This window comes from Rhododendron vialii, chromosome 12a, assembly GCF_030253575.1.
Source record: "Rhododendron vialii isolate Sample 1 chromosome 12a, ASM3025357v1".
Taxonomy (NCBI): Eukaryota; Viridiplantae; Streptophyta; class Magnoliopsida; order Ericales; family Ericaceae; genus Rhododendron; species Rhododendron vialii.
The window spans coordinates 6,442,394-6,464,292 of record NC_080568.1 but is presented as its reverse complement, the minus strand read 5'-3'; the positions used below and the strand labels follow the sequence as shown (position 1 = coordinate 6,464,292).

The following is a 21,899-nucleotide window of genomic DNA, read 5'->3' as shown; positions in this document are numbered from 1 at the left end:
TGAGAGGAAAGCAATGAGTTGACTCATTTCAGAAAAGGAAAGGTTTCGTTTCTTGTAGCTCTGTTCTCTAGCTTCTGTTGGTTTGTTTAATAGAGGTTGTTGGCCTAGTAGTTCTGAAGATCATAATGAGGAATGTAACTCTGTTTTTCGGGTCAAGCACATTGTTGGGATCTATGATTTGGGTGGCTTACAAGTAAGGAGTACTGAATGGAACGAATCCAGCCCACCTGCTGTTATTATTCCAAAAATGCTACCCTAACCGCAAGACTGCAACCGCTCCATCAACCGCACGATTAATACGCCGCCATTCTAGTGTTTTGTGCCTTTCTCAGTCTTTGTGTAAATGGGCATGACTATTGATGATTTTGTGGGGCCTATTTCGAAGTCCAAAAAAATTATTCAAATTAGCTAGTAACTTCACGTTAAAAGTGGAGCGTCAACGTGCAAAAGTGAAACACCAAAATCAGCATCCTTAACAAACTCACACTAGTAACTTCACGTTAAAAGTGGAGCGCCAAAATCAGCATCCTTAACACGACCCAGACTAGTATGTATATATAGTTTAAAGTTTAAACCCATTATCGGTATTCCCGCATTATGGTTGTTTCCTGATGATAGATCCATCTGTGCTAATTTTATAGCAGTACACTAGTAGTTTACTTTACACTCATTGGCAGATCTAAATTTAGACAGTGATGTTTCCGATATTACCGATTCAGCTGCTAACTTTATAATTTACTCTACACTTATTGCATGTTGACATATCGAGATACTATATGTTAAAAGCATCCAATTCAAAATAGGAGTGGGTCTGTAGTCAAAATCGTATGTGTGGGACTCATAGTAAAATTAGTATTAGGAGAAGAAGAATTCCAATCAAAAGTTGAAAAGTTACAATCAGAGCGCGCGACAAAGTCCAAACAACACCTGAGGGCCTAAATTCACACTCTTTCGGTTTAGATCTGTACCATAGTTGGTGGCTGCTTTATAACCGGATCAATGTGCCACCCTTTCAGACAATGCCGCCGGTTTGGGCAGAGAATGCGGAAAACAGTTCCACCGATTGACTTGCAACACCAAAGCAAAACAAATGCCCAGGCATGGTTGAAAATTGTGTTTTCCTTTGCCATAATTTGGCCTAGACCAAGCCTTTGTTTGGAACCTAAAGGAAAGGAAAGGAAAACTTAAGACAAAATTTCCTTCCCGAGCTACACCGCCCACATGTAAATCCACATCACCAATTCCGTTTTGTTTTCAACAGAGGGTGACGGTAGGTATTAAATTGATGAGTTTTTAATTAAGAGTTCACGTGTTTATATGACATTTACCAAAGGTCAGGTATTTATTTGTAATTTTGGTGAAAGGTAAGGTGCCCACATGAAATTTTCCGAGTCTTGGGCATGGCCTTTAATTTGGTCGAAGGACTCAACTAATGGATCATTTCTTCCTAAAGTGGATTAATGCGGGGGAGTAATCTAGCTCTAATATAGGATGGGACGGGAAATCAGTACTATGTTTTAGCGTGAGTTTGAACTCTTATCGACTCCTTTAATTTGTTTCGGTGTCTAGGCGACACGTGGTGCTACATAGTTGGGATGTTCTCTTTGGATCGTTGATGCCTCTTTCCCAACCTCTGTTTAATATATCATGCACTTAATTTAAGAGCACTATAACTCTTTTTCGGTGTTAAAAAAAAAAAAAGATAAAGAAAATGCCAAATCAATAGGAGGCCGGGCATTCCATATACAATATTCCGTTACTTGCAAACCTTGGATTTAAAAACAACAATATTTTTAAGTTAAACATGCATGATTATTGAATTGCTCATGAAAATTCAAACAATACGGACAGAAAAATCAAACACTAGTAGCCCCGTTTACTGAATTAAACTTGATTAGTATGCCATCTGTTAACCATCTCCACGGCCCTGTAATTTCTTCTCTTTTTGTCGCGCACACATCTTGCTATCCCGCGGAATAGGAGGTAAGCCGCTGAAATGAAGCACCAAAAAACTAGTACCTTTATTACAGTAACGCGAGGGGGAGTCCTTTCGGGTGAGAATATGGCATGAGAAATCCAATACGTTGCTCCAATGGACGACATTGTTGTGCCGGTAGCAATATACGTAATCTCCTCGAATGTCTTTGTCTTGAAGAGCGAGTCAGTCGCGATCAAAAAGACTGTGATTACAGATGTGAAAAACCCCAACATGTTACAAAAGAGGAAAGACCCGAACAACTTTGGGTAAGTAGAAGCCATCACAGCTCCTCCACTTTTGTGTCCATGTGGACCATCTTTATCCTCCTGCCAAACACCGCCGGGTGGAGCCACCGCTGCTTGAAAGAGTAGGGTTGCCATCAGTACAGCAGCAACTAAAATTCCATTTTTTCTCTGTGCTATTTCCATAGGATCGAGGATACCAGCGCTTTCGCCAATGGAGTTTTGAAACAAGGCTTGAATGTCATTGTCTACTCCCTCTGGTTTCGTTCCATTTTTTTGTCTAAGAAGTAGAATGCCCCTCGCTGTTTGCTTGCGTGCATTTGTTGCATTTACATCTATCTCCGTGTGGTTAAGAATATACTCGATAATCTGAAACATCCATTAGATCATGTGAGAGAGTTCATATATAGTCTATTTTATTTTTTCATATAGCAGTTTTGGCATCATTCACAAATAAGATCGATATGGACTCATACATATTCATCTAAGTATGTGTGAAGCTAACAGCCTAACAAAAAACAGTTTTTTGTTAAAAAAAAAAAAGTTTTTGAAAAATATAGTTTTTAAAAATTATTTTTTGAAAACATTGTTGAGAGAGAGAAGATTTTTATATAATGATGATGTACTTGATTGAGAGAAAAAAAAATTGATTATTGGCAAAAGGCTCCTAGTTTTGATTATTCAAAAGCCAAAATTTGATGAGTTAAGAGGTTGTTAAATTTGGTTATTTCATTATGAGCACTTTTTTGAGCAAACATTATTATCCTTAGCAGCACTTTGATTTTGATTATTCCACTGTTGATGCTCTTAGAATGAAAAAGTACGTTCAAATGTGTTTTTGAGAGAGATTAAAATCAGTGGGGGAGCCCGGATTACGATTAACGGGGGGCGAACAAACTGAAATTTTTCATTCGAGAGATTATGCTATTGATATTAATATATATTATACACTAAATACTTTGATAATTTTGGCCAAATACATCAATAAGTACGTGTATCTAATATACTTTTTCAGTAACTAAACCACACACTAGGACGTACTTCTTGTCAATAAAATGTAATTTACAAAATTGAATAAGGTAATGTAAAACGCTAATGATATTGGTACTGACCGATTTTATCCCGAAATCATACCGATCGGCTCACCGGGCCCACTCCGGCCACCAGACGGCCGATCCGAGCCGTCCAAAAATTCTATAAAAAAAAAAGAGAGGATCCGTGCGAGAATCAATGGCATCCGACGAGTGTACGGTGCTCGATCTAAACGCCCCATTTTCATATATATGAAAATGGGGCGATTAGATCGAGCAACTTACACTATATATATATATATATATATATATATATATATATATGCATACATATATATACGAAAATGGGATGTTTAGATCGAGCACCTTACACTCGTCGGGTGCCATTGATTCTCGCGAGGACCCCCTCGGATTTTTTTTTTAGAATTTTTGGACGGCTCGGATAGACCGTCCGGTGGCCGGAGTGGGTCCGGCGAGCCAATCGGTACGATTTCGGGATAAAAATGGTCGGTACCAATAGTGGTACTCTAAAACGCTAATGATATTGTGTTATGGCTACTTTCTGTCTTTTCTTAGTAGTTTCAAAATTATAATCATGCTTTTTTATTTTTTCTTATCCTCGTCCGAGAAGTTGAGAGGAATCCAACTATGAATGTTTCTAGGTTCAAAAAGTGAGAATAAACACGCTATTAAGGCAAAATAAGCTACTTAAGAAGTACCATAATTGATATTGAATTGTTATACTACCTCCGTCCCAATTTAATTGTCACTTTTGAGAGTTCGTGTCACTTTTCAATTAATTATATCTTATAATTTATAATGTTTTAGGTGATTTTGAAAATATTGTATTATAGAACAAATCGAGATCTATCAAACAAGATCTATATTGCATATTAAATTCATTACCAATTTAAAAATATAACTAATTTTTTTATCCAATTAGAATAGAACTGGAACAAGTAAATTGGGACGGAGGGAATACTTCAAAAGTATTGAGACCTTACTAAAGCCTTGATTGTGACCCAAACGTACCTCGTATCTTCGATCCGCAACAGCAAGATGTAGTATAGTGTTGCCCCCGCTATCTGTGTCATTGACAAACTCCTCACCTTTAAAGTATTTCTTCAACAACATCGAAAGAAACTGTAGCTGGTTATATTTGACGCACAAGTGTAAGATAGTCTCTCTTTCTCCTCTGTCCACCCTATAAGCTCGACCTGCATGGGGGTTGACTTCAAACAACTCATCCAAGACCTCAACCTTTCCTCTCATAGCTGCAACATGAAGAGGGTTTGCGCCGTCTCGATCACGAGCTAGGCACATTTCTGGTTTCACCGCTGTTAATGCTTTCACAATCTCATTGTGTCCATTAGCCGATGCCAAGTGAAGGGCCGAACGTTGATGCGAATCTAGAGCATCGGCAAGCTCTGGGCTACTACTCAATAGTTCTTTGAAAAGCTCTTGTTGCCCACGTGATGCAGCCACATGTAGAGGAGTCCAGTTGAGAAATCTCTCCACAGCTCTATCAAGATTGAATTCATTGATTTCGTGCAATGAAGTTACGTTTGTGATCTCTGCTTCATTGATCCTCTCCCCCATTCTCATTCTCTCTCTCTCTCTCTCTCTCTCTCTCTCTCTCTCTCTCTCTCTCTCTCTCTCTCTCTCCACCCGCCTATATATATAATATAGTATATAAATATATTGGGGTGACCACAATTTTTCTTTCTCGCTCTCTTTCTGGTCTCCAGTCATCACAAGAAAGTAGGGCTTCTAAATTCACCTCCCAAACTAGTCTTTACACTCACTATTGAATTTTGGCACTTGTCCATTTTTTTATGGACGACAACAATAAATTAAGACAATTAACAATATTTGTTAGGCCCTATTCCGCTAAGGTTCTTATTTTTTAAGTATTTTTTCATCACGAAACAAGTCATTCTTGCACAACACATCACTTTTAATTTAAAAAAATAAGTGTTTAGTTAGTTAGTGCAACAGGCCTTAGTATTCTAGTTGTTCGCACCTAATGCAACTAGATTCGAATAGACTTGTGGTTGTTAAACGTATCCATGAGACAAAGATTGAACCTCCATTTACTAGTTTATTTCTTCTTCTAAAGACGATTTTTTTATGAAAATTAAATAAATGTGTATATATAACTTCATCTATAGCTTTTTAAATAGAATAGTAGTGAAATTTTATTGTTTTTTTAAGTCATCAACATTTTTTTAGATATAATGTTATTTGTGTGTTTTTTTTAAAAAAAATACAAAGATTAGAATAGCATAATAATGTTACATGTTGCGTTATTCTGGAGAGAAAAAGGAATAAATTGGCACATATAACTATATCTGTTTGTATTTTTGAAATAATAAATAGTATAGATTTGAACAAATAACTATATCTATCATTTTATTGCAATGAACTGAGTAAAAATTTAGCAGATACAACATTATTTGTTGATATTTTGGGTATAACAAACAATATAGATTGGACAAATAACTACATCTGTTAGTTTTCTTGCAATTATAGAGTACAGATTTCGCAAAAATAACCTTATCGATCTGTTGGTATTTTGTGATTTGAAGAGAAATTTGTTGATTTTATTGATATTATACCAAAAAAAATTTATTCATATAACATATATGAAGTTATATGTCTTTTTTTTTTTGTTAGGACAATTAACATTATTTGTCCGGCCCCATTCCACTAAGATTTTTATTTTTTAAGTACTTTTTTTTTACGAGACAAGTTATTCTCGCACAATACATCACTTTTAATTCAAAAAATAAGTGTTTATTTAGCTAGTGCAACGGGCCTTATTAGTATTCTAGTTGTGCGCACCCCATGCAACTAGATTCAAATAGACTTGTGGTCCCCAAACATGTCCATGAGACAAAGATAGAACCTCCATTTACTAGTTTATTTCTTCTTTTGAAGATGATTTTTTTTAAATGTGTATATATAACTTCATCTATATCTTTTTAAATAGAATAATAGTGATATTTTTTTTTTTTTGAAGTCATCGACATTTTTTTAGATATAATGTTATTTGTGTGTGTTTTTTGAAAAAATACAAAAATTAGACTAGCATTATAACATTACATGTTGCATTATTCTGGAGAGAAAAAGGAATAAATTGGCACATATAACTATATCTGTTTGTATTTTTGAAATAATAAACAGTATAAATTTTGAGAAATAACTATATCTATCATTTTATTGCAGTGAACTGAGTTCAAATTTCGCAGATACAATATTATTTGTTGATATTTTGAGTACAATAAACAATATAGATTGGACAGATAACTACATCTGTTAGTTTTCTTGCAATTATATAGAGTACAGATTTCGCAAAAATAACCTTATCTATTGGTATTTTGTGATCTGAAGAGAAATTTGTCTATTTTATTGATATTATACCAAGTAAAGAAACAAAAAAATTTAAAATAATTGGAATAAATGGAGGTATGTTTTAATTTGGTGCCACATATAAAGAACATATATATGGTTATATGCGTGTTTTTCCTGTCACACAAATAACATAATCTGTGTGTGTTTTTTTATATTAAAATAATAAAGTAACATATATGAACTTATATGTCTATTTTTTTTGTCACACATAAAGTTATTTGTGTTTATTTACTTGTATGACAAAGTAATACATAAGGTTATTTGTTTATTTTATTATTACACTCAAATAACAAATTATGCACGGGTCTAAAAATTGTAGCTTCTACGTGGATTACATAGCATGGCTTTGTGTTACCACTTTTTTTGAAAATAAATAAATAAATAAAGCCAGCACTAAAAATACTAGTGCACGCCACCTACCCTCCACATGAAATACTCATTTCTTATTGCTTAAAGCACGTGAGGGTCCCTTTTTCGCAAGAACCTCAGACATTGACCCCTGCTTCATTGAGCTCCCCCCCAATTGAGTTAACGCTTGTGGCTCGCAGTGAGTAGGCAAAACGTTATCTGCAGAATTTCTTTCCATTGTGTGGACTTAGATATTTCCAACCCTTCCAACCCTTCCTTCAAGATTGAATTCGGACTTAGTTCAATGAAGTTAAGTTTTCAGTGATCTCTGCTTCATTGATATTCCTCTCTCTCTCTCTCTCTCTCTCTCTCTCTCAATTGAATACTTGTGGTTCGCAGCGAGTAGACAAAACATTATCTTCAGAATTTATTTCCGTTGTGCACTTCGATATTTCCAAGTCTTCATTGATTAGGCAAAACATTGTATATGGTTCAAATAAACATGGTACTCCGAGGTTGTCTTTAATAGAGGTTGTGGGCTTGGGCCTAGTTCTAAAGATGTTAGTAAGGATTTTAACTCTATTTTGGGTCAAGCCCATTGGGGGTCTGATTTGGAGTAATTATTCAGTAGATTCGGGAGTACCGCCACGTGGTACTCCGAACTACTTTATAACCACACGCTCATGTGGGGTTCATACATTTAGTAGTAGATCCTACAAAAATATATGGTTGTAAAGTGGTCCAGAATGCCAAGTGGCGGTACTTCTGGACTATTATTCCTTCCATCTCCCATGGTTCTTTTTTGGACAACATTACCTTGAGTGGTCCAGTCCTAAAGCAGGACAATATATAACACGATTCTGTAGTTCCAGCCCAAAAAGAAGTTATTGCTAGTTAATGCTCTCAAGAATATAATTGCAATAGAATACCCAAGAAGAAATTATTATTCTGGTGTCTAGGCGGCACATGATTTTAGCTTTCAGAGAAGTTGCCTACTTAGTTGGGATATTCTCTTTTGATCGTTGATGCCTTTCTCTCGGCCTCTGTTTAACATCGATAGAACTCTTTTTCGGTGTTAAAAAAAAGGTAAAGAAAATGCCAAATCAATAGGAGGGCATTCCATACATTCCAATAGAATGATGAGGGAATGACGAGGAGTACACTACTCAATCGCAAATCACAATCCAATTTTATTACTACTTGCAAACCTTGAATTTAAACACAACAATTTTTACGTTAAACTCCAGCATATGATTAATTATGGAATTGCTCATGAAAATTCATACAATAAGAACAGAAAAAAATCAAACATTAGCCTCGTTTTCTGAAGGTGGATCCACGGCGTTATTTCTGCTCTTTCTCTTGCGCACAGTTCTTGCTATCATGCACAATAGGAAAGAAGCTGCTGCTATGGTGACCGAAGTTATAGTTAGAATCCCACCAATGTGAAGGACTGTTCGGTTGCTCGGTTTTGGTCCAGGCGCAACCGCAGCAAGAGAAATTAAGTACGTTATCGCTATCGATACGATTGTTGCGCCCATGAGCGAAGCAATCAACAGCCAATGTGTCATTTTCTTGAAGGGGAATTCAATCATGATCAAACTGATTGTGACTAGAGATGCGACAAACCCGATTATATTAAAACCGGAGAAGTACCAGAACAGAAATGGATGATTGTAAGCCATCACAGCTTCTCCGCTTTTGTGTACGTCCATTTCAATCGTCTTGCCAAACACCGCATGGAGGGGCCACCCCTGCTTGAAAGGCTAGGGTTGCCATTAGTACAGCAGCTACTATAATTCCATTTTTCCTCTCTGGTAATTTCGTTGGATCGACGGCATCCTTGAATCTTTTAGCATGTTTTTGAAGTAAGACTTGAATATCATAGTCTACTCCTTTTGGTTTTGTTCCTTTTTTCTGTCCAAGAAGTAGAATGTCCATCGCTGTTTGTTTGCTTTCATTTGTTGCATTTACATGTATTTCCGTGTCGCTGAGAACGTGCTTGATAATCTGAAACATCCATTAGATGCAAAAGATTTATAGCTTGTTTTCCAATTAATAGTTCACAAATTTTCAAACACATTTTAAGCTATCTGGCCATTATTTGCTGAAAATATTCTTCTTGTAGCTGTCGGGCCGAAAGTATTTTAGCCCAAGGCAACTTAAGTTTATACCAACTAGAACTTGGGGTCTTTTCGAAAAAAAAAAAATACATTTGAAAGCTTTTGTTGAAACTCATTATGAAAAATTTAGGGTATTAGGCTCCGTTCGTTTAGGCGTAAAATATTTTCTTGGAAAATGTTTTACTTGTTTTTTTGGTGTTTGGTTGTACAAAAAAAATATGGGTGAAAATGTTTTTTTCTTGAAAATGTGGTAAGTCATTTTCCGAACTTTGGCTACGCTGCTCGACCAATAATTACAATACTTTACTGAGCTCCCCACATCCCAATCTCATACACCTATGGCCTAACCATGTGTTTTCTCATCAAATACGACAAAATTTTGAATGTAATTCATACACACATACATACATATATATATATATATATACATATAGAGGAATTTTCAATTGAGGGATCCCTCATTTTGTTAAAATGAGAGACTTTCATTTTCCGATCAAATTTTGAAAATCCGAACCGTTCAATGAGTGCAGAACGTAATTTTAAGGGTCCCCGCGAAAAATCAGCAAAAAAAATGACCGGGAATGGCGTCATCCGAGCAGTTTTTTTTGAACCGTTCAATGAAAACTGCTCGGATGAAGCCCTTCCCGGTCTTTTTTTTTGCTGATTTCTCACGGAGACCCTTAAAATCACGTTTTGATCACTTTGAGCGGCTCGGATCATCGAAATTCAATCGGGAAGGGAAGTCCCGCATTTTAATAAAATGAGGGATACCTCACCGGAACCTAACTCTAATATATATATATATACATATACATACATATATAATACCCAAAAAGAAAACCGGGAAGGGTTTCATCCGAACAGTTTTTGTTATGTTTTTATCGAATGGTTCAAATAAAAACTACCCAAATCAAGCCCTTTCCGGTCATTTTTTTTGCCGATTTCTCACAGATACTCTTAAAACACGTTCTGAACACATTGAGCGGCTCGGATCATCTAAATTCGATCGAAAAATGAGAGAAATGGGAAGGTCCTTATTTTAGTTAACCTACTCATTTGAAAATGACTGTATATATATATATATATATATATATATATATATATATATATATATATATATAAGGGCGCCCTTACCGTATTACGATAAGGATGTCCCTTTCCCGACCAATTTGCGATGATCCGAACCGCTCAATGTGTTCAGAACATGATTTTAAGAGTACTTGCGACAAATCAGCAAAAACAAAGACAGGAAATGGCTTGATCCGAGCAGTTTTTGTTTGTATTTTATCGAACGGTTCAAATAAAAACTACTCAAATCAAGCCCTTCCCGGTCTTTTTTTTTTGTTGATTTCCAACGAGTACTCTTAAAATCACGTTCTGAACACATTGAGCGGCTCGGATCATCAAAATTTGGTCGGGAAAGGGGAGAAAAGGGGAAGCCCTTACCGTAATACTTACATACATCATTTTCCAACTATCAACCAAACAATGGAAAATAAAAACAGAACTCTTATTTTTTGCAAAATCATTTTACATGAAAAAACTTTTACTGTCGAAAAACATTTTACTTTGAAACGCACGGACCCTTAATGTGTGTCCATCGACTTTCGGAAGTGCAAGAAATGGTGGCACTAATTGCAATTTGTTTGCTTAATTTGCAAATATATAGAAGTAAGAGAAAAAGGTGCACTAATTAGGCTCCGTTTGTTTCGATGTAGAATTTTTTACAATGTAAAATACATTCCATGTAAAATGTTTTTGCAGAAAATAAACTTCAAACTTTTATTTTTCAGTATTTGGTTGGCATTTGAAAATATTTTCAGAAATCAACAAAATAGTGCAGAGAGAGAGAGAGGAGGGCTTAAACTGTAGAGAAATCTGAGAATATTGTAATTGAACGTAGGTCAAGACTGACAATTGAAAAAATTGAGCACTAGGAATTGCAGTAAAAGGCAGGGGGTTCATTTCGGAAAATAACTTACGGAATATTTAAGGGCAAGTCATTTTCATCCAATTGATGGAAAATATTTTACATGTTAAATATTTTTCTAATTTTTTACACAACCAAACACTAAAAAATAGGTAAAACATTTTACCGAAAAATATTTTACGCCCAAACAAACGGAGCCTAAGTACAAATCCAAATTTACTACTAATTATATATGGAATCAAGGTTCTGAACTTAATTATCATTCATTACTAATTTATGGTCGTTTCTGTTCCTAGAATAAATGAGCTAGAGTTGGCTTTTACCAATTTTTCTTGACTTTCGGCTTGTTTCTTTAACTTTTCGGTTAAAATATTATCATAATACGATATGTCTTGATGAGACAAAATGAACAAATAAAAACAAATCAATAAAAAAGCTTCGAAAGAATCACCGGAATAAAAATTAACCAAAACAGTTTAGCTATATTGGCTACAATTCCTTTCTTTTCTGAATTCATATTTTTTTCAAAATTATCCAAAAATATTTAGTGTTTTCTTTCTTTACTAGGTCTTGAATATCATCATACTTCAAAAGTATTGATTGTGGTCCTAGCGTACCTAGAATCTTCGATCTGCAACAGCAAGATGTAGTATGGTGTTGCCAGCATTATCTTTGGCATTGACAAACTCCTCACCTTTAAAGTACTAGTGCTAGCCCGTGCCTACGGCACTACGCATCCCGGTTAGGAGGAAATGACAGTTGTGTGATTTAGATGAAAACCATGGGTACTTAATCAGGAAGTGAGAGGATGTACTACAGCCTTTGGATCAAATGAATCTAAGCCGTTCTAACAACTTGTCCCCACACCCTTCTGTTTTATAATAGAGATTTCTCCAACAATATTTGTAGAGACTGTAACTGATTGTATTTGACGCATATGTGTAAGATAGTCTCTCTTTCTCCTCTGTCCACCCTATAAGCTCGAGCTGCATGGGGGTTAGCTTGAAACAACTGATCCAAGACCTTGACCTTTCCTCTCATAGCTGCAACATGAAGAGGGTTTGCACCATCTCGATCATGAGCTAGGCTCATTTCTGGTCTCACCGTTGTTAATGCTTTCACAATCCCAATGTGTCCGTTGGCCGATGCCAAGTGAAGGAGCGATTGTTGTTGCGAATCTAGGGCATCGGCAAGTTCTGGGCTGCTACTCAACAGTTGCTGGAAAAGCTCTAGTTGCCCACTTGATGCGGCCGCATGTAGAGGAGTCCAATTGAAACATTTCACCACAGCTCCATCAAGATCGGATTCATGTTCTTCGTGCAACGAACTTACGTTTACTTTGATCTCTGCTACATTGAGCCCCCCCCCCCCCCCCCCCCCCCCCCACTCTCTCTCTCTCTCTCTCTCTCTCTCTCAATTGAAGGTTCAAATAAAGGACTTTTGTAATTGTGAAGTAGAGCTTGTCTTTAATAGAGGTTGCTATTATATATTCGGGAAATGTTACGGTGTCCACCTGCCATTTGAGGACGCCATAATTTTTGGCATAGCTGACCATTATAAACATAACCAAGGCCTGTGTTGTGTATAACCAAAACCCTACAAAGGCATAACCCTCAAAATCCCCAAAAATTCTGGAGATTTTGGGGGTTATGCCTTTATAAAACCTTAGTTATACATATTACTAGTTTTTGTTATGTTTGTAATTATCCGTTATTCCAAAAATTACGGTGTCCCCAAAATGACCGGAAATACCATAGCATCATCCTATATATTCCTTCCCCTCCCTTAGTTGTTAAAAGAGGAGAGGACGTACGTTGTGTTTCAGAAGAAAAGTGAGGCATCATCTACTTTGAGTGAAGCAGTCCTAAACAAGGACAATAACAATTAACGATTCTGATGGCCAGAAGAGTCCAATCCGAGGAGTGGATCCAGACAAGGAACTGGAGAAGGTTTCCCATGCGAGTTGCGACGCAACCAAAAACTTTAAGGGCAAGAAAGGCATTAAAGTGAAGGGACGGTTTTGGTTCTCTAATCGTTTGAAGCTTTTTAGAGTGCAAGAAGAGCTGGGAGTATTCACATGATGAATTCGCTATTTCGGGTGTAAGCGAAGATTGATGTTGGGTAATGTTGTGGGAGGAATTTTCTGTACTTTGGTACCTTCCCAAAATAAAAGCATCAAACGAAGAATTTCAATTTGGTAAACTAATTTTCAAAACTGATAAATGAGATGGAAAAAAACTACGGTATACAAGTACGTACTATATGCACCCGTATAACTAAACCATTAAGAGGCGTAACTAAATCATTGAGAGGAGTAATATGGTCATTATATTATAGGTGTAACCAAAACTATTGAGAGGCGTAACATAGGCATAACCGTGCATACGTATGCACCAAAACCATTGAGAGACATAACCTTAACCAATGAGATTGCATAACTTTAACCATTGTGTTTACATCCGTTTTTGACACCAAATCTTGAACTAGAGCTGGAGGGCCATTTAATTGAAATTCGATTAAATTGGGCCGTGAATTAAGAGTTTAATAAGCTAAAAATTAATGGGCTATGTATCAAAAAGCCCAATTAATTTTTATTTGACTGGGATATGAGACTTGGCCTTTTTGAGCTTAATTATTCGGATGAAATTCTAAGAGGCCCATAGCTCATGGAAAATAATTGAGGTTCTGGAAGGATCTTTAAGGGTAAAACATATAATAAGGCTATCTAATTTAATTAGATGGACCATTACCCATGATCACCATGAAATAAGGAAGTGGGTTGGCAGTTTCTTAGAAGTGAAAGGCTATTTGACTAGGTCAAAAGATTTGTGTTTCTCTGATGGCCACGAAAAATGGAGCATGACGTGGCCCATTACCCTTGATAACTTCTAATAAACCACCCATGATCTCAATTAACTGCTACAACGTGCATGGGGCATGGGACACTTGTCCAATTCGAAAAAAGCAGTTGATTTCCGAAGCTCAGCAAAACCGTGGAGACCCTTGTCTATAAATGCTAGAAGACAAGAAGAAAAATGGATTCTTACACCAATCAAGCTCAATGCTTAAAACCAAAGCCTTCCTAGCGAAGCAATTATCTCATTTCTCCTTCATTTCTATCTCTCTTGTATCCCAATTTTGTTATTACGACATAACAAAGTTATTCTATCTCTCTTGTACCCCAACTTTATTATTACGACATAATAAAGTTATTCTATCTCTCTTGTACCCTCAACTTTATTATTACGACATAATAAAGTTATTTCTACGTTTGTTCTTCTTTTTCTCACACGGTTGGGAAATTTTAAGTCCACGTTCATTGTGGCAAAACCACGAACCTCATTGTGACTTCACCCTTTGGGTCACACGCAGTCACACTACATACGAAGTCAGATCGAGGCGCTCACGCCTTCTGTACATTGGACGCCGACAAGTCCTGGCACGCCCGCGCTCACACCGCACACGCCATTGGATTTTCCGCTCACACCTACCCGACGGAGAAGTGGGAAACACATTGAGAGGCATAACTTTAACCATTGACAGGCGTAACATTTTTAGTTACACCAGATGTGTACCGTTGCCATTCTTGAGATTGATGACAGAGGAATCACCAATAAAGAACATGTAATCAAAACCACACAACATTAAGGATGCTCTCTCAAAAACTACTGAGACCAGATTTTGTAGTTATGAATATTGCTTGAGGTAATTCTCAAAGACCAAGTGCGCCAAGGCAAGCAACTTTTTCAACTTCCAGCGGCACTAACCAAACATGCGGCTCAGTTTGCCTCCTTCATGACCGAGATGAGGGTTCTCCTCCCTCAATCTCGTTCTCCTCACTCCTTAGTATGTTTTTGTCTGTCCGTACTTCTTTTATGTTGGTTGTTGCCGGATGAATGTACTATGTGTGTTTTGTCATGGAAGTGCTAAAAAGGAAGATTGTAAGGTTTATATTTTTGGTAAATCTCATGACAAAAACACATATTCTTTTGGAGATAAAATTGTACAGGTGGAAACCATTGGTTTTCCACCACCGCCCGTTACAGGCCCCACCAAGCATTTTTTATTATAATCTGAACCGTTCATCATATAGGGCCCGCAGAATAATATATTCATGCAAAAAAATGAAGTTGATCGGACATCAAAAGATATACTCCATCCGTCCCTAAATAAGTGTTCAGCACGCAAACTTAGGATTACAAAAGATGCATATTTTTCGAAAAAAAATCTAAATTTTTTTTACAATCTAATAAAGCTCATTGATATCTATTCATTTGGGAAAAAAATTAAATTTTTTTAACAAAACAAATTCATTTTTTTAAAGGCCTAAGTTTGAGCACCGGTCACTTATTTAGGGACGGAGGGAGTATTAAAAATTGAATTTCGATTTATAAAATGTACAGTCATGGACAATTTAACTTCAAAATCTATAACCATCCATTCTATAAACCAACCAAAATACAAGTTACGATATATTTATCGATATCTAATCAAGATGATTTTTTTCATAGATATACTACCCTACGTACCCTACAAAATGAATGGTTCAGATTGTAATAAAAAAAAGTCTTGTAGGGCCCACAAGCAGTGGTGAAAACCCCATGATTTCCACCTATGGTGGATAGAATTTACTCTCATTGTTTTGTATCCCTTAATTATTGGGTTGTAAGAGCATCCACAGTAGAATAACCAAAAGTCAATAATCAAAAGTTGCCACGTCATCTTTTGATTATGCATTTAAGGGATTGTTAAGGTTAGCAATGTAGAGGTCCACAATGGTACAATCAAATTTGAATAATCAAAACTTGTCACATCACCATTTCAATTTATAAAAATCTAAAAATTGTGAACATAGAAAATAATTTTTTAAAAATAGGTTTCAAACTAATAAAAATAGGTTATTAGAAAAAGAGAAAATAGTTTTTTGAAATCTTTGATTTAAGAAAAAAGTTTTCAAGAAAAAGTTCAAAAAAAAAACAGTTTTCGAATAAAAAAATAGTTTTTGAATTTTTTTTAAAAGAACATTTTTTGAAAATAATAATAATAATAAATAGTTTTTGCAAAAATAAATAAATAACAGTTTTGAAAAAAAAAACAGTTTTTGCAAAAAAATAGAAACTTTTTTTTAAAAGTATTTTTCTTAGAAATATGTTGAAAATGAAAGAGAGAGAGAAGGTTTTTGTATTATGATGGTATACTTGATTGAGGAAATGTGGAGACAACTAAATTTGATTATTGGCAAAAAGTTGCTAGTTTTGATTATCCAATGGTCAAAATTTGATGAGTTGCTAAGAGGTTGCTAAGTTTGATTATTCTACTGTCACTACAAGAAAAATGAAAATTGGTGACGAAAAAGTGGCGACAAAATTTAATTTCGTCACTAAATGAGTATATTTGGCGACGAAAAAATAAATTCGTCACTGTTTTAACAACTTCCTTGACAAAATAATTTCGTCACCAATTATACTTGTTTAGCAACAAAAAAAAAATTTCGTCACCAAAGGGTACCCATTTGGTGAAGAAATACATTTTTCATCACCAAAAGCTTAAAAAAGGTGACAAAATTATTTTTCGTCACCAAAGATAATCATTTGGTGACAAAATATATATTTTGTTGCCAAATGAGACCAATTTAGTAACGAAATATTTTTTTCATCGCCAAATGCTTATTTTTCGTCACCATTTTAACGCTTTCAGTGACGAAAAATATATTTCGTCATTAAATGGGTACCTTTCGTGACGAAATTTATGAATTGCTCTTTGTCACTAAATATATTTCGGACATAACTCGTTACTAAAAACTCCGATTGACATAATTCAAATTGGGTTTGAACAATAACTCAATTGCCTACAACTTTCATGTTTATCAAAATTGCTAATTTTAATATTTAAAAGTTCAAAATTACATTCGAAATATATTTTCATGTTAAACATATATGTTATATATTAGATATTTCAAATATTTATTGAAAAGTGTGTGTGGTGTAGTTGGTCGGGGCTTATACGAAAAACTCAAGGGACTCGGGTTTGAAACCCAGTAAGAGCAAGAAAGAAGGATTTTTTTCCCATATGAAAACGTCTTTTGCAACGAAAAATTTGAAACCCAGTAGAAGCAAGAAAGAAGGATTTTTTTCCCATATGAAAACGTCTTTTGCAACGAAAAATTTCGTCACCAATTTCTTATATTGGTGACAAAAATTTGCGTCACCGATGTGACCTATCGGTGACGAATTCTTTCGCCGTCAAACAGCACAATAAGCGAGGAAAAAAATTTCGTCACCAATTATTCACTTTTTGGTGATGAAATATTTCGTCATCAAAAGGCACTATAGGTTATGAAAAATAGATTTCGTCACCAGGTAGAAATCATCGACAACCTTTAGTCGACAAATTTTTTTTCGTCACCTATATTATTTGTGACGAAAAACATGCAATTTGTGACGATTTTTATTCGTCACCCAATGTAATTTTTCTTGTAGTGTGTGAGCTCTTTTTTAAGCAAATGTTGCTAACATTAACAACATTTTAATTTTGATTATACCACTGTGGATGCTCTAACTTATTTCTTTTATATTTCTAGATCGTCTGTTTAAGAAGTATATCAATTATATTGTATAATTGAAAGGTCGAGTTTGGTGGAAGAAAATCAAATCTTTCAAGAAAATCTCGTGATTATAGCAGCCTACAAGGAAAGGGGATCACAGAATCAGTGGATGAAATATGGAAACATACATCAGAATTAGTGCTCGAGAAACTCCAATATAGCTTTCACCAGTGCTTAAGAAACTTGCCATTTTTTCTATTTTTTTTTTCTTTCGAAACAGTCATTTTTTCTATCTATTTATATACGGTTCTTTTGGGTTTTGCCAAGTGACCGAATATATGAGTGCAGTTCTTCTCTTGCTCCAAAATTGAGGAAATGCCGGAGGGAGATTTTAGTTTGTCTCTTGGAGTAAACATATGATCGGTTGGTCATCAGATTTTCAGAATAACTCCAAAAGCTATTATCAAACTTTGATTCTACAAAGTGAATCGTTCTTACGGTGGATTCTGGAAGTATCTTGGAGGACTTGTGGATTCAAGGCATTCAGCAATCAACCACTTGGTGCGGTGTACGTGGATTTGGCAATTCAATCTTCAGTCAGTCGGTGAGGATTCACGGTTGTCTTAATTAAGATCGTTTTGTAGCTGCATAATGTTTATTTGTAGTGGTTTGATTTCCTCCCGTGATTTTTTACCCTATTGAAGGGGGTTTTCGCTTACATCCTTGTGTTCATCCTTTATTATTGTTCAACTTTCTTTTATTTTACTTGTTGAGTATTCGTATAGTGAAAAGGAAATTTTCTGTGTTAAAAGAAAAGGTAAAGAAAATACCAAATCAATAGGAGGGGATTCCAATAGAATGATAAGGGAAAGACGAGGAGTACTACTACTCGCAAATCACAATCCAATTTTATTACAATAACTAGCAAACCTTGAATTTAAACATAACAATTTTAAATTAAACACCAGAGCATGCATGATTATTGCATTGCTCATGAAAATTCATACAATAAGAACAGAAAAAAATCAAACATTAGCCTCGTTTTCTGAAGGTGGATCCACGGCGTTATTTCTGCTCTTTCTCTTGCGCATAGTTCTTGCTATCATGCACAATAGGAAAGAAGCAGCTGCTATGGTGACCGAAGTTATAGTTAGAATCCCACCAATGTGAAGGACTGTTCGGTTGCTTGGTTTCGGTCCAGGCGCAACCGCAGCAAGAGAAATTAAGTACATTATCGCTATCGATACAATTGTTGCGCCCATAAGCGAAGCAATCAACAGCCAATGTGTCATTTTCTTGAAGGGGAATTCAATCATGATCAAACTGATTGTGACTAGAGATGCGACAAACCCGATTATATTAAAACCGGAGAAGTACCAGAACAGAAATGGATGATTGTAAGCCATCACAGCTTCTCCGCTTTTGTGTCCATCTGAATCGTCTTGCCAAACACCACCTGGAGGGGTCACCCCTGCTTGGAAGGCTACGGTTGCCATTAGTACAGCAGCTATTATAATTGCATTTTTTCTCTCTGGTAATTTCGAAGGATCGACGGTATCCTTGACTCTTTTAGCACGTGTGTTTCGAATTAAGGCTTGAATATCATAGTCTACTCCTTCTGGTTCTGTTCCTTTTTTCTGTCCAAGAAGTAGAATGTCCATCGCTGTTTTTTTGATTTCATTTGTTGCATTGACATGTATTTCCGTGTGGCTGAGAACATGCTCGATAATCTGAAACATCCATTAGATGCGAGGGATTCATAGTTTGTTTTTCAAATAACAGTTTCGGCATCATACACTTCTTCGAAGTAAAACATTTTAAGCTATCTGGCCATTATTCGCTGAAAATATTCTTCTTTTTATTCTGAACTTATCATTCACTACTAATTTATGTTCGTTTCTGTATCCTAGAATAAATGAGTTAGAGTTTGATTTTACCAAAAAATTTGACTTTGGCTTTTTTTCTTTTGTAACTTTTTGGTTAAAATATTATCATAATATGATATGTCTTGATGAGAGAAAATGAACAAATTAAATTTTTTCCAAAAAAAAAAAAACAACTTCAAAAGAATCACCAGAATAAAAATTACCCAAAACAGTTCAATATTTTGGCTACTTCCTTTCTTTTCTGAGTTGTTTTCAAATTATATTCATATTTTTTTCAAAATTATCCAAAAATATATAGTGTGCTCTTTACTCACTTTTCAGACCTAGAAACATAGTTGGATTCATCACAAACTAAGCTATTTAAGAAGTACTCCCACATTTGGTCTCAAATTATCATACTTCAAAAGTATTGAGGCCAAACTAAAGCCTTGATTGTGGTCCTAACGTACCTGGAATCTTCGATCCGCAACAGCAAGGTGTAGTATGGTGTTGCCAGCATTATCTTTAGCATTGACAAACTCCTCACCTTTAAAGTATTTCTCCAACAACATTTGTAGAAACTGTAGCTGGTTGTATTTGACGCATATGTGTAAGATAGTCTCTCTTTCTCCCCTGTCCACCCTATAAGCTCGAGCTGCATGGGGGTTAGCTTGAAACAACTCATCCAAGACCTCGACTTTTCCTCTCATAGCTGCAACATGAAGAGGGTTTGCACCATCTCGATCACGAGCTAGGCACATCTCTGGTCTCACCTTTGTTAATGCTTTCACAATCCCAATGTGTCCGTTGGCCGATGCCAAGTGAAGGAGCGATCGTTGTTGCGAATCTAGAGCATCAGCAAGCTCTGGGCTGCTACTCAACAGTTGCTGGAAAAGCTCTAGTTGCCCACTTGATGCAGCCGCATGTAGAGGAGTCCAATTGAAACATTTCACCACAGCTCCATCAAGATTGCATTCATGTTCTTCGTGCAACGAACTTACGTGTACTTTGATCTCTGCTTCATTGAGCCTCCCCCCCATTCTCTCTCTCTCTCTCTCTCTCTCTCTCTCTCTCTCTCTCTCTCTCTCTCAATTGAACACTTGTGTTTCGCACCAGAGTAACTACTACACTTAAATATATGCACATAGGCAAGAGTCTTTCTCTTTTTCTCTTTCGAGAAAGAGTTTTTCTTTATCACTATTCACTAAGCAAAAGTGAACAAGGAATTTGGAAGTGCTAAAGTAGTTTAAGGTACAAATAAATGACTTTTGTAATTGTGAAGTAGAGGTTGCGGACCTGTTGCTATTATTCCTTCCTCTCCCTTAGTTGTTAAAAGGGCAGAGGTTGTGTTTCAGAAGAAAAGTGAGGCGGGTTCTTTTCGCGATTTTGGTGAGGCATCATCTACTTTGAGTGATGCAGTCCTCAAGCAGGACAAGAACAGGATTCTGATGGCCAGAAGAGTCCAATCCGAGGGGTGGATCTAGACAAGGAACTGGAGAAGGTTTCACATCCGACACAACCAAAAACTTCAAGGACAAGAAAGGCGTTAAAGGAAAGGGACGGTTTGGTTCTCTCATAGTTTGAAGCTTTTTAGAGTGCAATAAGAGCTGAGCGTATTCGCATGAAGAATTTGCTATTTGGGGTGTAAGGGAAGATTGAAGTGGGGTAATGTGTTGTGGGAGAAATTTTCCGTCATTTGGTACCTTCCCAACCAAATAGGAATCAAACGAAGAACAAAGAATTTCAATTTAGTAAACGAATTTTCAAAACTGATGATGAGATTCATGACAGAGGAATCCCAATTAAGAACATGTAATCAAAAACCACACAACATTACCCACAAGCGGTATTCGAACTCGCGACCGTGTGCTTGTGGGGAATTTCACCACCACACCATTTGCCATCTTGGCAACCACTTCCGATGGTACTTTCTAGTCTATCAGCTAGGACAAGTTAAAGCTATAGGGAATCCTAATACTAGTAAAGGACTGAAAATGACACGAGTACCCTTAATTGTACTGCATCAAGATTTTCACACTCCAATCCAAAAGAAAACAAAACTGCATCAAACCAGGAGCATCCAAAATTGCATCCACATCAAACCTTCACAAACTGTCTAATGCTCAAGCACAAGATAATACTACATATGGTAGAAAATGTCAAATCCGATAAAACAAAATTGTACCGAGTCAAAATTCATAACTGACTTAACAGACTAATGTGTCTAGATTTGTGTTCGATTTCTATAGAAAATCGTGAAAAAAAAAATACTCATTCCACATCATGGTTCTAGAATATCCAAGTGAATCCACAGAATGATGTACATAAGCAAGTAATAAGCATAATCCAGGTTTCGATTGACCAATAAGTCATACATCACCTTCTTCCCTACAATAAGCAGAGAGGCTAGCGTTAGAAACTACA

At 36.0% G+C, this 21,899-nt stretch overlaps 2 protein-coding genes across 4 annotated transcripts; both read right to left on the bottom strand.

Annotated features, from left to right (window-relative positions):
- Nucleotides 1-1,737: 1,737 nt before the first annotated feature.
- Nucleotides 1,738-4,991, bottom strand: LOC131310305 (ankyrin repeat-containing protein At5g02620-like). Its single transcript, XM_058337254.1, has 2 exons — nucleotides 4,284-4,991; nucleotides 1,738-2,589 (listed from the first exon to the last, which is right to left on the bottom strand). Exons 1-2 carry the CDS (start codon nucleotides 4,854-4,856, stop codon nucleotides 1,885-1,887), a joined length of 1,278 nt encoding a protein of 425 aa, XP_058193237.1. The 5' UTR covers nucleotides 4,857-4,991; the 3' UTR covers nucleotides 1,738-1,884.
- A 3,359-nt stretch (nucleotides 4,992-8,350) lies between these two features.
- On the bottom strand, nucleotides 8,351-20,586 carry LOC131310306 (ankyrin repeat-containing protein BDA1-like). 3 transcript variants are annotated; one of them, XM_058337256.1, is made up of 2 exons: nucleotides 19,946-20,573; nucleotides 8,351-9,023 (listed from the first exon to the last, which is right to left on the bottom strand). In XM_058337256.1, exons 1-2 carry the CDS (start codon nucleotides 20,513-20,515, stop codon nucleotides 8,730-8,732), a joined length of 864 nt encoding a protein of 287 aa, XP_058193239.1. In that variant the 5' UTR covers nucleotides 20,516-20,573; the 3' UTR covers nucleotides 8,351-8,729. The 3 variants fall into 3 exon arrangements, 2 of the variants coding, with proteins under 2 accessions (XP_058193239.1, XP_058193238.1); XR_009195171.1 differs by lacking the exon at nucleotides 19,946-20,573 and adding an exon at nucleotides 11,684-11,774 and having other exon boundaries at nucleotides 8,911-9,023; XM_058337255.1 differs by lacking the exon at nucleotides 8,351-9,023 and adding an exon at nucleotides 18,494-19,340 and having other exon boundaries at nucleotides 19,946-20,586.
- Between the last annotated feature and the right edge of the window lie 1,313 nt (nucleotides 20,587-21,899).

What these genes read in the sequence shown, in the direction of transcription:
- LOC131310306 (XM_058337255.1), bottom strand. Translation starts at nt 20,515, where the DNA reads ATGGGGGGGAGGCTCAATGAAGCAGAGATCAAAGTACACGTAAGTTCG. An exon ending in TTGCGGATCGAAGATTCCAG is followed by an intron (nt 19,341 to 19,945) that starts GTACGTTAGGAC and finishes TGGATGTTTCAG; the next exon opens with ATTATCGAGCATGTTCTCAG.
- LOC131310305 (XM_058337254.1), bottom strand. Translation starts at nt 4,856, where the DNA reads ATGAGAATGGGGGAGAGGATCAATGAAGCAGAGATCACAAACGTAACT. An exon ending in TTGCGGATCGAAGATACGAG is followed by an intron (nt 2,590 to 4,283) that starts GTACGTTTGGGT and finishes TGGATGTTTCAG; the next exon opens with ATTATCGAGTATATTCTTAA.